The 15,388-nt window shown below is 38.4% G+C and overlaps 1 protein-coding gene across 2 annotated transcripts in view; it reads left to right on the forward strand.

Annotated features, from left to right (window-relative positions):
* Positions 1-15,388, forward strand: part of LOC121597118 (lachesin-like) — a 58,900-nt gene that overhangs the window by 28,079 nt on the left and 15,433 nt on the right. For both annotated transcript variants that reach the window (XM_041922657.1, XM_041922656.1), the window contains exon 2: positions 14,238-14,344. In XM_041922657.1, the coding sequence (XP_041778591.1) occupies positions 14,238-14,344 (107 nt within the window). The remainder of the gene's footprint in view (positions 1-14,237; positions 14,345-15,388) is intronic.

Below are 15,388 nucleotides of genomic sequence, written 5' to 3' on the forward strand. Positions count from 1 at the left end.
GTGGCGAAGCACGCAAAGTGTGGAGCGTGGAAAAAACAAGCACAACAACACAATGAGCGTGCTCCCCTCTACTGAAAAAAAACCCGGAGGCTCCCGTTTGTTCGAGGTTAAAAAGGGGAAAACTCTTTTATGCTCCATCCCCACCATCGCATTGGCTACAAACTGTATCTTTCTCGTTCCCGTTGGTGTACCGCCCCGGTTGGGTTCAAAGGAAGTGGGCGACAGCGTGAGCCTCGGGGTCGAAAGGGGTTTTCGTCTAAATGGTCGGAAAATGCCGCTGGAAGCGGAAAACCCGAAACGCCCGATTGGAGGAGGTGGATCAGAATGTTTACACATTCATGAGTACGACTCGTCTGTGACTGTGCGTACGAAGTGTGGACGGGATTCTGACGCACCGCGTCCGTTGTGAGTGTTTCGGTGCTTCGGTATGCGATCTACCCACACGCTGGCCCCTGTTGGCCCGCCACCGCCAGTTCCGGCAGGGGAAGAAGGCATAATAAATAATAGAAACATCGCCATCAGCGTCGAACAAATACGACAACGCGGCTCGATTCATTTCGATTGGAACGATCCATGGGTGGGAAAGGAATTTTCCTTCTTGTTTTGTTTCTGTGCGTAAGCGTGTGTGTGTGGCGGTAGGATTGCGTTTAATTCAATCGTCTTGTCGTATTGATGCCGGGGAACAGGCGTTGGTAAACAAGAGATGTTGGCCATTCTGAAAGGTACGGAAGAATGCTGCGTTGATGTAAGCGTGTTGCCCAATGTTTGTTCTATCAATTATAGGTATTCATTCTTAAAGGGTATAATGCGCCGCGTTGAAAGAATTGGACGGCCAACTTTGAGGGCGAAAGAAAATGAAAATTTAACCCATTGCACAATGGGCATTTGCCGGGATGAAATTCAAAAAATCAACTTTGTAATAGCGCCATTCCAAATAATAGGTTACAATACTAAGGGTTAAACTAAGAAAAATACCAAATATGAGCTCTTTATCTTTTCTGGTTCTCTAGAAAAGACCTTTCAAAGTCGAGATTTGTTAAAAAAACGCAGAAAATTTTTCACTTTTTTGGAAAACTTTGAACCTTTGTAACTTTTTCAAATATAAACCGATTTTGATAAGTTTAGACATTTTAAAAAGGATATTTAGTCAGCTTTAAAAATACATTAAAGATTTTGAGTTAAGTTAATTTTATGCAAAAATAAACGATAATAACTGAAGAAACTTCCTAAAAAATTTCATCATTTTAATTTTTGACATGATGCCATTATTGAAGTGGCGTAGAGTGGCGTTGTCTCATATATGTCACATAATAGTGTAATATATATACTATCAATCTGTGAAGAAATATTCTGCGAAAGTTTGCGAACGCGAATTTTATTGAAGTTTTTTCACATCAACTTTTTCTAAAAACAGACACATGCGCAACTAGGCGGCTCCATAGGAGCCTAGTGTAGCGTATTTAGTGTATTCTACAAAACTATATTCTACGTGATTTTAATTTCCATTACGAAGCTGTGTATCTTAGTTTCAGCTCATGTACTTATCTAATATGTAAATTTCTATTCTAACCTAACTTTATTATTAAATATAATGAAGCAAATTAGAATCAAATAACTTTTGGTCCTACTCCAGATTATAGACGGATGTAAGGAAAATAATTCTGAAATTATACGCATAACAGGAAAACGTTATGAATGCACCAGCATCTATTGGCGCTTTGGGAGCAGAACTCCCAAAAGTCATGACAAACTAAATATAAGGATATAGGGGAGTATGCTACAAAGAATATTTTACAAGAAAGAAAATGCATCCAGAAGGACATTTTGTATAATGAGCTGTATTCCTCTGATTCGTTAACCAATTCAATATCAGTAGCTACACGCACTAAAACAAAGACAGAGTTTAACTTTACTAATGAAGTAAATACTTTGTTTGTAGCTATCGTTGAACTCTGCTTTTTCGGATAGTTGTAAAACCAAGAACATACAATTTTTAGTTTTATTACCCCTTCTGAAGGCAGTACAGGACTTGGAAAAGTATAGGATGAATATTCAAAGACTTACAATATGAGCTGCTTTTCATGACGAATTTGGGAACTACTTTATTTCAATGTACCTGCTCTACCGAATTATTTAAATGCCTTTATTCATGTCTCTAGAAATGTGAACAAGACGTCAGAAGCTTGTAATAGCATCCACCTAAGTTGTGTATGTAAAATTTTAATATTTGTACTACCTGTGAGTAAAAGTGATGAAAATTAGCTACAATTGTCCTATACAAAACAGAAAATATTATCTTATTCAAAATTATTATGTTTTGTTCATATATTATAAAACATTACAATATATTTTAATATGGTTTATACTGTTAGAAACAACAAATACAAGAAAAAAAACACACAAAATTAATAAAATTAAGCAAAGGTCCCTTAAAACACTATTTTATGTAGCGCCACCTGGTGGTATGGATGCGAACTACATATAAAATGTTATTTACTATCATAACTCTTTACTACAAACGATAAAAACAAACAATTTCTGCAAAAATAATTTTATCCCGAAATTTTTTCTAAACTGCCCATTTTGCATTGTGGAGGTTATCACACAGCACTACATTTGGATCATTATAATTGACTTAAAATACTACACATCGTCTCAATGATTATTGGTTATTGTTATAACAATAATTATAAGTATTGAAATCGTGTCTACAACAAAAAATCGAATATTTTGCTATATTTTATATACCGCTCGAGTTGAGAACCGGACAAACGATCTCAGAAATGTATTTGTGAACATGAACTTTTAAAATTAGAACGATGAAAATATCACACGACAACACATATCATCACATATAAAATATTAGGCTGACATAACATCTTTTTATGAAATAATGATAGATTTGGCAGAATAAATCGTTGTTTTTTGACAATACAGCATTTTTGGACCGTTCCTCCTGAATGAAAAGCAGTTGAATTTGTTTCAGCAATAAGCTTAACATCTTAATATTCTGCGAAGCACAACCAAAACAAATCTTTTCTATTAACCCGAACGTGATTGGCTACATATGGACAAGGTAAGCCACATTCTGTAGAAGAAAGAGGAAGAGAAATCCTCCGCTCAGTCGAATTTAAAACAAAGAAAAACGTAAATAAAAATGCCAGTTGTAAACTATCATCGCCATCCACCGGTGAAAAGCAACCCGGTGGGATGCCTTATGCCGCACCGTAAACAAGTGTGTGCGCGAAGTACATTTTAGGGTGCGCGAGAAGGATTGTTTTCTTCTGACGACGAAAGGGCACGTGATCGATTGCATATTGTGGCAGATGGAAGTATCGAAGCTTGTGCTGGGTGCGATGAAGACGGTAGACACAAATGAGGAAAACTGCGTATCCATCGTATGTGTGTCTTAAGCTGGAGGGATGGAAAAAAGACTCCGCGTCCCCGTGCGCTCGGTATCGGCTGGCCCACTGTGAACGGATGTTTTCATTTCGGCTAATGATATCATCAGTCGTTTAGAGCGTGGTTTCATTGTTTATTGTTACAATCGACAGTCTAATGCTGTGACCATTTGCGTCTGGGGTTGGATAGATCCGTAGCGTAGCGCATCGGTTGGAAACGGGCGCGTACAAACCCATCGGCGTCTGTGTGATATGCTTACAAAAATAAATCATTAACCCTTAAACGGTCGTTGTTTTATGATGGGAATACGTTGACAGCAGTACAATGGGTGTAACATATCAGCTCAAATGCTAGTCGGTATTATTTGTTTATTATGTTAAATAAACAGAGTAATTCGCCCCTTGGTTGAAGCTACCATAATCAAAGTAAAATTTAGGTAACATTTGTTAAAATGCAATGACATATATAGTAAATATTTAGGCAGTTATACAGGCTTACTCTATTCTGAACTCGATTCAATTCAAGTGGAGAAAAAGAAATCCAAAGTGAACTTTCCCATACCAAAGAACACACAGATTTCATCAACTCGTCTCGACGACGACTCGATCATAAGAATAAAATACGCCTGATAATTTATTTTAAGCAAAACGTTAAACCTACCAGGCAGTCGATTTTAGATGATAAAGAATAGAAGAGAGCTGAATGCAATATGTGGATTTGATGTTAACTGCTACTGCTTTAATTAAACTGCTGAATCTAGAATGTTGACAAAATATTCTATATTATTTTATTCTGCTCTTGGTAAAAAATATTATAAAATAACAATTCGAAATTTATTTATTTAAAAGTTGAGTAATTTTTTGGTTAAATGCTTGGGTAAGAAATTTCAAAATGTCATGTACATTATCAAAACTGTAAAAGTCAGGGAATTGTTTACTTAGCGTTGCCAGCAAAAATCGTGTTGATCGATTTTAAATATTACTATACGACTTCCTCTAATATTAATGTTTAGAATTATGTTCATATTCTATAATATATATGTTCTGACATCGTATGACGAAGCAAAAATAATAAAATTAGAAATTGAATACTCTGCAATATCGTGTACAGCGAAAACGGAATAAACCTCAGGACACATTACTCATCACTCGAATCCCAGTTGGGTTCATGCCTATACTAATTATTGAATTTCGAGCCTAATGACTTCTAGAGTGACACAAATGAATATAAACTCATCCATATCATTGTTGGTTTCTCCGATTGAAACAACGCAAAGCAATAAATATTAAGTCCCGTTTATTGCGCATGTTATCCTGATGAAATTGCATCGATCTCATTTATTTCAACCCTCACATTGGAAAAGGAAAGTTATTATTAATGCTTTATACAGCTGCTTCTAGTATTGCTGCACTAACTCCAGCTGAAAATAGTTTAGCAATGCGGCATCCTACATACTGTTGAATGCTAATGGCGATTACAAAACTTGTAAGAGCTCGGTGCATCGATTTATCCAGCGATGTAGTCCGTCTGAGCCGTTTAAGCATGAAGAAGGGACACCGTTACCAGAGGAGAAAGTCTTTCCACGTCCTAGGACAACAACTGGCGCCAACGACGACACGGTACGGCAGGCACAGTCTTCTGACGAAGGAAAAGACAATAAAAACAAAAACACCAAAATGAGCGTCACTATCAATTTATTACATTTTAACGCAACATGTGCTGCGGGATTAATTTTGATTCCGACCGCAACGAATGGCGGAACGAAAGGAACAGCCACCGATGCGTTGTCCGTCCGCTCGATAGAACTTCTTATCTTTGCCAAACACGTGCAGACAGTAGGGGTGCAGCCAGGAACTCGAGACGTAAAATCCTGTGACAGCATGCTCGAGAGCGCTATATCGAAACGTCGATATCGGGTTCGATCGGAAATCTCAAGCTGTTATCCGACCAAATTGAGCCCTAGCTTTCCGTGATCGTGTGCCAACATAATTCACGCAAGTGCTTTCGTCTGTCCTTTGCTGCCCCCTTTGTCGATTGCCAGTTGGCGGAATGTCTGATTTTCAGCCTGTTGTTCCGACGTATTCTGGCGCATTATTACGCCTTAAACCTTTTGCTCTAGAACGACACCGAGAAGGAGCAGAACACCAGATAGAACAGCAGATAGTGATCGGGTCACATAAGGAAAATGAGTTTCCTGCCCTTCATCTTGCCGAATGTCTCGTAAGCGAAAGTAGGCTCTATAGTACATATTGTAGAGATGTGTAACGCGTTCTTTCGCATTTGCACAACGGAAAACCAAACAAAAACGTTAACGTTGTGAGGAGGAAATTGTCGATTTGAATTTAGAAAAATTATTTGACTGCCGTTAGGGGGTCACGGGGATGCTTCGCATGTTTTTGTGGCAAATGCACCGTAACTGGGATGTGTGGTAGACGTTGCTGGCAGTAAAAATTCGTAACCAAACCACTGCAAACTGTGTCGTCGACGTCTGCAGTTGTAGCGGTTTTGCGGATACTGGGGAAACCCAGTGAAACAGTGAAGCAAATCAAGTGGCATTGGGCCATTAGGGTGAACAATGTTGACTTGCTTCAAACGCTGGGTGAGCTCGGTGTATGGAAAACGTTTTTCGTTTTGTGGGAAGCAATCCAAAAGTAAACCCTCCGTGTGTTGCGGAAATCTTTCTTCCAGTTACGTTTGCTTTGCGTTTCCATTCATGTTTCATGGTCGGGCGCTCGTGCCGGCAGTAATAAAATGGAACATGCTAAATCCACCTAGGAGAGTATAAAGAGAACATACAATTTTACATGTTTAAGAAGAAAATGTATAGGTGAAATGATACGTTGAATTTGATGTACATAATATTATTTTACATAAAAAACATGAATCATATTGGATCTTCAATTATATGGTTAAACATTTAGTTACAAATGCTATATTTTCTACCCATTCAAAGAATCGTACCATTGACAACAAACCCATGCCGGAGCGCCAAATGGACTGGAAAAAAAAAATCCAACATGAATTACACGCATGAAGGCACCATTAACAATTCAAAAGGTGGTTTGATTTATTTAGCACAAATCTGAAACAAAGCCAGTCAACGTTTACAACTAGGGAATTTCATTGCGAAGAAAAAGTGACCCGACATAGCTAAAACCAACACTGGTAAGAATGAAGTGGGTTGTTAAGAGGAATAGGAATTAGAATATAATTGTATGTACGGTAAGCAGTGATTTTTTTTCGACTTGAGACACTTTTGTGTATTTCATAGTAGTGGGGTAAGGATTCAAAGAAACACGTGCTACGGAGCGCAAACATTGATGATGAAAACATGACTGATGAAGACGAATCTTTTGCCTTTGCATTGTCGACTTTCATCCACCCTTAACCAAGGATGTGTGCGGTAAGGAAAGTGGTTATTAAATCTGATTTTATAGACTCATAATCTTGCCATAAATTTGGATGACTTCTCTCCGTCTCGCGATGATTAGCCGTCCGTAGTCGCTACGACGTCAGTGCGCTGTTGGAGCATCGTTATGTATACATTACGTAATAAGCAGGTCGAACTCTGCCACGTGTTTACCCGTTGAGAGAATATGATGACGGATTTCAGGACGGAAAATGTTCTGTGCGTGGCTTGGGTGACACTGGCCCCAGTTTCAATCGTTTAACATTTGCTGCTAGCGGCTCAGTCGCAGTCCACTGACGAAGATGCTGAAAAGGTCTTTCCGTCTTGGAATGTGTGTAATGAAGTACAGTGTGCGTGTGTTCTGCACATTTGAAAATGTGTCCGAGTTTCACCCACAAGATATACCACCTTAGTTTTTTTTAATATGTGTTAGTTAGTGGTAAAAGAACATTTCCACAGGGCAGAAAACTAATCACCGGTGACAAGTGACAACATTTTCGTGTGCGACCTTTTCCCGTTTTGGGAGCATTGAAGAATGTGAGAAATGTGTTTGTCAGTAGAAATAGCTCGTTGGTAAAAGGGGTATGATCATTACATTTTACAAAAACAAAAGAAAACATTCAGTTTGCTTATGTTTGTGCGGTAAGACATGAGTTTTTATGGGTGCTTCTTAAAATAATACTGGTCGATAGAGAGATTTCGAGGATGCAGATGTTTTAGAATACAAACATTAGTATCTGTTCGAAATGAGTGTAAAAATTGAAAAAAAAAAAGATAAAAACAAATCGTGCAAGCTCGAAAGTTAAAATAAAGAATAATACGATCAGATTCAAGTAAATCAAAACGTTTATAAAACAAACTGTTTTTAGTACGGTGAATATCATAAGTTCATTCAATTGATATTCCACAAGATACGATTTTTCTAAAAGTCATTGCTAAATTACGGAGGAGTATCAATAAAATAACTTTTTAAAATGCTATAGCGTGCGACATTGTTTTTTATAAGTCAATTAATATTCTTCATTTTATTGTGTTTGATTGTGTTTTAAAAACACCATCTTCTATAATGTTCTTTATAATTGAAAACAAATAGCACGATTATAAGTTTAGAGTAATTTTTTCTTGGATTTGAAAGTTTTAAATGAGCATTTAATCTATCAAGTCAATAAGAATTTGTTGAAAATTATTCTGTTTTTTTTAATTGACACGAGAAGTGGAAATACTATTTATATTTCTGACATAAACATTACATCTGTATCTTACTAGAATGCGATAATATATAATATATTGTCATAGTACTTATTTCTGTAGTCTTTTACTTATGAAAAAATTAAACTCAAAAAAACTATTACAAAACATTTCTTGAAATTATATGAAAAATTTAAAAATGCAACTTATTCTCTAATAATATATGATCGGCCACCCGCAGATATGGGTCCAGTTTTGCTAATTAACTAACATAATTACCGTGAAATACTATATTATAGTCTAATTTATAAGTGCACATTTTGCAGGGTGGATAAAAACAACATTATTCTTGTAATTTGTGTTTATAATAAACCATTATTGGTTCAAAAATAATATGTATATTTTATTAAAGTGATAAAAATTATGATTAATGGCAAGAAATACTGATTTTTAAACCTATTAAAAAATCTTATTATTGCGCACTTACAAAAACTCCAAATTTGATTATTGCACACTTCATGGCCAATTATTCAACACTTTCCAATACACTGAAACCGACGAAAAAGAGCCCCGAAATGGATGTTTTCTATCGAATAGTGTTTAGAACAATACGAAACGCTGTTACATTTCACGTTTGTTCTTAATTCAAGCCGGAATCCCGCAAAATAAGTAGCGGACTTGCACCTGCTGCCACAGGTTAATTGTCAACAAAAAACTGTCAAAAAGAATAAAAAAGGAGGCTTTGGCCTGTGCAATAAAGAGGATCGAAGCCCTCTCTTTGTTCCAATAACTAAACAGTGGATTAAAATAAGTGTTTTTTACTAAAATCAAACATTTTGCTACCGAATCGCGAGAATTAACTATAATTGTTTGATTACAATCAAAATATAAAGCGCAAGTTGTTCACAGGGCGAAATAAACCTTATTTGTGGGGCACAATTCTTAGCGGTTTTGCTAAGAAATCCATTCGTTTTGATCGAAATCAGTCGAAATATTTCCTTTTGTATTTTAAAATCTAAATAGTGCTCTTTAAAAAAAATTAAATAGTGGAATATGTGACAAAAATGCTCCATATGCAAGGAAAAATGCTAACATTCATGAGAATTTCGTAAACATTGGGAAAAACAATAATTTATACGCAGTGTGCAATAATTAGGTGGTGTGCAACTGTTTGCAAATTATCCTAGATGTAATGTAATAAAATTAAGATTATTTTCTTCATATTCACCTTGCTAACAATAGAACCACGTTTGCTTAAAAATCTGGTTTATTAATAACATTTAACTGCACAATACCAGAAACAGCTCAGTTTTATTTGCAGCCAAATTGTTAACCAACCATCAATCAAATTACAGCTAGCAGCTATTCAATAGATTTACTCTTTCTGCTCGTGCTACGCTCACAACAATTCACCTCTTCAAAGATAGCTCCTGTGAATCTGTGCTTTGTACATTACTGCGAAAGATCCTTTTAACAAAATCAATCAATATCTCTTATGCCATTGCCTTTATATTTCGTCGACGGTGACATTGTACCTCGGCTGGCCCTCGATTGTTGTGGCTCTTTTGGTGGAGAACAACCGTTATGCTTTTTTAGCCCTTCCAGGCCTCCATTGTCACATATGTGCACCGGCGCTCATGCTTGTTGGCGGAAACATACTTTTGACATCGTTTGACAGCAGGAAATCGAAATATGGAAATGGCGAGTACGTAAAAATCATAATGCATAGAGCAGTTGGGACCTACCTCCACCGGCTGTTGTTGGTGCTATCTCTCTCTCTCTCTCTCTCTCTCTCTCTCTCTTTCTCTCTCTCTCTCTCTCTCTCTCTCTCTGTCTCTCTCTCTCTCTCTCTTTCTCTCTCTTTCTCTCTCTCTTTCTCTCTCTTTCTCCCTATCACTCCAGCTGTTCCTCACATCCTTTGGTTAAAGTTTTCTCTTCACTTTCCACTGGAACGAAAGCAAAACAACAAAAGATGGGTTATGTTTCCCGAGTGCTCCCGAGTGTCTATTTGATTTTGTGAAGCAACGTTTTTCCTCCCAACGCGTGAACCATTTGTATTTGGTTTTGGCTTTTTGGGGAAGGATTTTTCAATCTACTTGCCAACTTACTCGCTTTCCGCTTGCGGTGGCACGAACGTCTGCATAAATCTTCCGCCTTTGCCCGTGATTTCCTTGGTACAGTACCGTTTCGACCCCCATCGTGTGTACCGGTGGATGGGTGTATGTATGAGTTTGTGTGCATGAGTGTGGGATGTGAGAAATCGGAAGGACAAGCACACCTTTCCAAAATATGACCCAACTGAAAGGTAGCGTTCGGTTCCAGCGTTTTAACTTATGAGACTTTAGGGCATATCCCTTTTCTTTGGTCGGCTTGCCGTTTATTCTGTACCGTAAAAAGGGAAGCAAATAAGCGGAAAATGAATAAATGTAAATATTCACTATATGGACATTGGTGTGGTGAAAAGGTAATAATTCAGAAAGCGTGAGGATTTTGATGGTGCAGTGTGGCGAGTTCAAGAAGGCTGATACGTTTTTTATCCTGCAAATTATTTGTTGTTAATCGTTTGTTGCACTTCATATGAGAAATGTTTGAAATACTGAAACAATTGCTAAAAAAATTTGTGTTCTTTTGGAAAAAAAATTTGCAATGAAGTCGAAATTAATGAAAACAACAATATTCGACCCAAAATAAAATAAAAAAGATAACACAATAAGTAATTCCCTCCAAGCAATCGCAGTGATATAATCTTATCAAACGATTGCATCTCGAACGACTTACACTCGTTTCTTAAGCAATTGTAAGCTTAACGACACGGCAAGCCAAATACCCACAATTGACGCCCAATTCTTTTCCCAGACACAGGGGCGGTTTGTATGTTGCCATTTCTTTCTGGGTTACAAATGCACAAGCTAAGGTACAAGGTTGCCAACAAACAACAAGCGACGACAAACTTACAAACACTCACACACTCCTCCTGAATTGTGGGATTTTTATCCAACCCTTTTACAATTGTAGCTTCGTTGCTTGGAGCAAATCCTGGGAAGAACCGTTTGCTAGTCTGATCTGTGAGGATGATCCTTTAGAAGATGGCTGCAAGAAAGTAGAAAAAACACAGCTGAATGAAGAGTAAAAGATAAAAGTGTGTGTGAGTGTGTGTATACAGCGACAGTGCACTAAAAGTGCAAACTTTTTGTCCCAACACATGAGGACCTCTCGCTCGCTCTTTTCTATCCCTTTTACAAGTTACGTATATTTTTTTTCTTTATTTTGTCGTAAATGTTGTTACCGGGAGTTGTTTTGCGCGTGTATGTCCTTTGCGGGATGGTACAAGTGAACAAAAAGTTTATGTTTATTGAAAAAGCTTCGAGTAAATCGTGTTCGAGAGAGGATCGTGTTGAAAGAGACAGGCCATAGAGACACCGTTGAAAAAGAATGGGAAAAGTATTTCATGCGTGCTTAATTTAGAAAAATATGCTTTCCTGTCCTGGCATTCTGCACCCATTGCAAACCCACTTTGCATAACCTGCACTGTTTCGGCTCTCTTCGGCTTGCAAAACCGGATGTTTTCGAAAATGTTTTGGGAGATCGTGTCGTTTTTCACCATATGTGGGCTTTCTTATTGCTGTTGGAAAGGGTTTGTTTGAAACATTGCAACTGCAAACAGAAAAACATGGTCTCAAATTGCTCAGGATACATTTGTTGTAACTTATAAACCCTCTCGTTTGAGAATGATATGAATCGATACAGTGTGCAAAAGATAAGTATAGACCTTAATATTTTTAAATGCAATTTATTTCGTAGCAACTTTCTGTTATTTTAATTCGTGATTGAAACTAAAATTCTAAAGATGTTTTTTTTAAAAAGTTTAAAACGCAATCCAAAGTCAATTTCCGTTCCAATACCGTTCCACAAAATTCAGCCATTCGAGATAAAATTTTTAATCACAGCCCCTACAACAGTCCCGTTCTTTAGAGCAAAATTCTTCCACTACGCCATGGCACTGCGGTAGGGCACGGAAAGTTTCCGAATAGGTTGGTTCTACGGTTGAATTCAATGCTCGTTAAAACAATCTTGAACTCATCGACTTCATTAGACTCCTTCACCCGAGACCCAAGTCTCCTTCCCCAGCTCGAAGGATGTTTGTCGGATGAGCGGAACGGATAAAGATAAAGGTTTGTCTCGGTGCCCGTGATCCGTGCGAATTCGTACGACAGAGTTAGATGGCCGCAATGGAATTGGACGCGACACAGTGCGCAGGGAGTGTAGCCTTTAATTTTATTTACTTCGGCTGTCGACATTTCCGGAATATTAAAAGAATATACGTAGCCTATCCCACCGACAAGCGTAGGGCCCCGTAGCTGCTGGACGTCGTCGGTGGCTCTACGGTAGAGCAGTAGATAAATACACTCCTCGAAACCGTTGTTCTGCCCTTGCAAGCAGTTAGAAGGATGCACCTCATCTAAAAGGATCCATTCCGTATGTTGCGGATGTGTGTATGTAACTTTCAGCTTTCTTTTTTCACCATCATCCCATTGCGAACCCTCCCTTTTTGGGTAGAGACCGCCGTTCGTTGTGCTTCTAAAAAGCAGAGAAGAAACGAAATTAGGTTGAATCACCATTTCAGTATCAACCTTAATTGAATTACAATTGTATCCTTTCATTCGCCATCGCCATCCATACGATTACGTGCCACGGATTTTGTCCTGATCGCCGATCTGTCGAGACTGCGGGTACTATCCCGACTAGGAAACAACTGTGACTGTTTTCAACCAGCAAGCAAGCAAGCAAGCAAGCAGCAATGTTCTCCTGCGTCCACCAGTGGTCGTACGAAACGAGCGACATTATCGGTTACGATTGAAAGTGAACTTTTGTGAAGCAATCGTTGCCACCAGTCTAGAATCGTTGCGGAAAATTGCCATTCGGTGGTAAATTGGGAGCGAGACGATAGGTGGAAATTTTCGCTGGATTTTTATAAGAACTGATTTGGTCGATTAGTATTCGTAGGTGGTAGTAGAAATTCGCAAAAAAAAACCATTAAAGCACATTGGAGCGGGTGAATCACTTATCCTCGAAAGATTGTGTCGCGTGTTTGATTGTTTTAAATGAAAATCAAGGTTATGGCTTGGATTATTGAACCTTCATGAGTATTGAAACTCTAGCTTCAGTTATTTTGTGGGATACCTTAACGGCGTTAAGAAACATACAAATATTAATCAGTGGAATTAAATATGGTATATTGTCCGCATGGGGCCAGTCTGGTGGTACAGTCGTCAACTCGTACGACGTAACAACACGCCCGTCATGGGTTCAAGCCCCGAATAATCAATGCCCCCATACGTAGGACTGACTATCCTGCTACGGTAACAACAATAAGTCACTGAAAGCCAAGCTCACTTCACTAGTGGGTTCAAGCAGGCCTTGACCGACAGCGGTTGTTGTGCCAAACAAGAAGAAGATATTGTCCGCATAAATTTATGAGAAAACGCTATGTTTTTTCCATATCAGACTTTTATGTCTGATGAATCAATCCCTAAGGATTGTGGGCTGCAGGCAAATAACGTGACATGAATTAACAAGCTCCTGTACTTGCATCGGTTAGGAATAAGGGAAAGTTTCTGTTTTTAATTCAGCTTTCCCACATCTTACATGACCTAAACCTTAACCATTCAATGTCACACGAATTAGGGAACAGGTGGAGCTGGAGAATGTAATTTGATGCAACCTGAAAAGGACGAGTTTTATGAGTTTGAAACGAATGCCTTTAGTTCCATTAGATTGTTCCCAAGGAACCTGGACTCGACATGTATTACCGCAAAGTTTTTCGTGAATATACTATGCGTTTCTAGTACATTTCAGAGTTATTTCAGTTTTTTTCCTTCAATACTTATCAAGCACGTTACGACGCTTGCTTCATTCAGTGAAATTTAAGCTACCACTATAATTAGCCCTTGCAACTATAAGTTATTTCAACACATAGGCACTCAATCCTGTTGCTTTTAGTGAATACCACAGAATATCAACGTTCGCTCTTGCTCGCTGTGGCTAAACTTTTACTTCCGGAACCTCATTCTCCAGACAGTTTGGTTGCAGCGTTTGACATACATCATCACCAAGCATGTCAAAATGATCGACTTTCATTTACAGGCTCATTTATGTTCTCTGAGTTATGTCGTGAGCTGTAGCTATATGGAAAGTAGAGCGCTTAATGATCAATTCTGTTTTTCCTGTGTTTTTCTAGCGGTGTTGGAAGATCCGGAGTTTACAGATGTTATAGAAAACATAACCGTGCCAGCAGGACGGAACGTAAAATTGGCTTGTTCGGTGAAAAATCTGGGATCCTACAAGGTATGTTAGATGCAATGTTAGACTTTAAAATTAACTTTTATCTATACTTTCCCTTACCATAGCAGAAATATTTAATGCGCAGTGTATAGTTCAGATCTGTTTTATTTGTTTGTGTTTGGGTTTATTTTATTTTTAAATTAATTTGTTCGGGCTTTGTTATTTACCATAAAAAGTAATTACAGCCTAATTTTTCCTTCGTCTCTCGATCGATGCATAACTGACCTCAATTCTGTTGGCGAGATAACGTCTTTCCATTCTTCTATCGCCAGGTGAATCTCTGTTGTGACCTCCATTTCGACATGCTCTTGCTTTTACCAACGAAAAGAAGATATCGCTCTCGTTTTTCTTTCATTTATCCTGTACAAAGCTTCGTTGCCAGCTTCAGTGCGATTCCAAACACAGTTGAAATCTCGATTGTCGACGGTGTTGGTGTTGGTTGTCCTGATTTCCGCGTTCCCGAATAAACTCCTCCCGCTCCTCGATGTAGTACCTCCTCCATCAGCAGACGAGACGATTTATAGGTTTGTTTACGAAATTTTTGCTGCACACTTTTCGGCTAGACTGATGTAATGGATTTTCACAGATTCCTCCAGGACCGAGACTGGACGCATGACTGTAGACTAAAAATGAGCAAAACGAACGAAACGGTATTGGGAGCGCTTCAAATAGCTGAACTTGTTTCAAAAACCACACCAAGCAGGACGCTAAGTTTAACTTGTTTGGCCAGTTTGATTTTACTTTTGCTGAATGGGGAAGTTCTCTGCCACATTCGAAATGCACAAAACGGTCGAGACGGCGTACGCCTGTGGCCGTATACGTGTCGCCACTGTTTCGGGAAGATTAGTAGATAAGGAAGTTTTGCGAGGCGCGATGGTTTTGGCGATCGGGTAAAGGAGAAAAAAGGCATAGGTTCAGGGGATAGGAATTTTCACACAATCACGGCTCGATCGACCTCTTCAATGGCTCAATTCGTTTTGCCCTTCGATCTGGGCGGTGTAACACGATGGGCCAGTTTGCTGTGGAGAACACTCGACATAAATAATG

This window comes from Anopheles merus, chromosome 3R, assembly GCF_017562075.2.
Source record: "Anopheles merus strain MAF chromosome 3R, AmerM5.1, whole genome shotgun sequence".
NCBI lineage: Eukaryota > Metazoa > Arthropoda > Insecta > Diptera > Culicidae > Anopheles > Anopheles merus.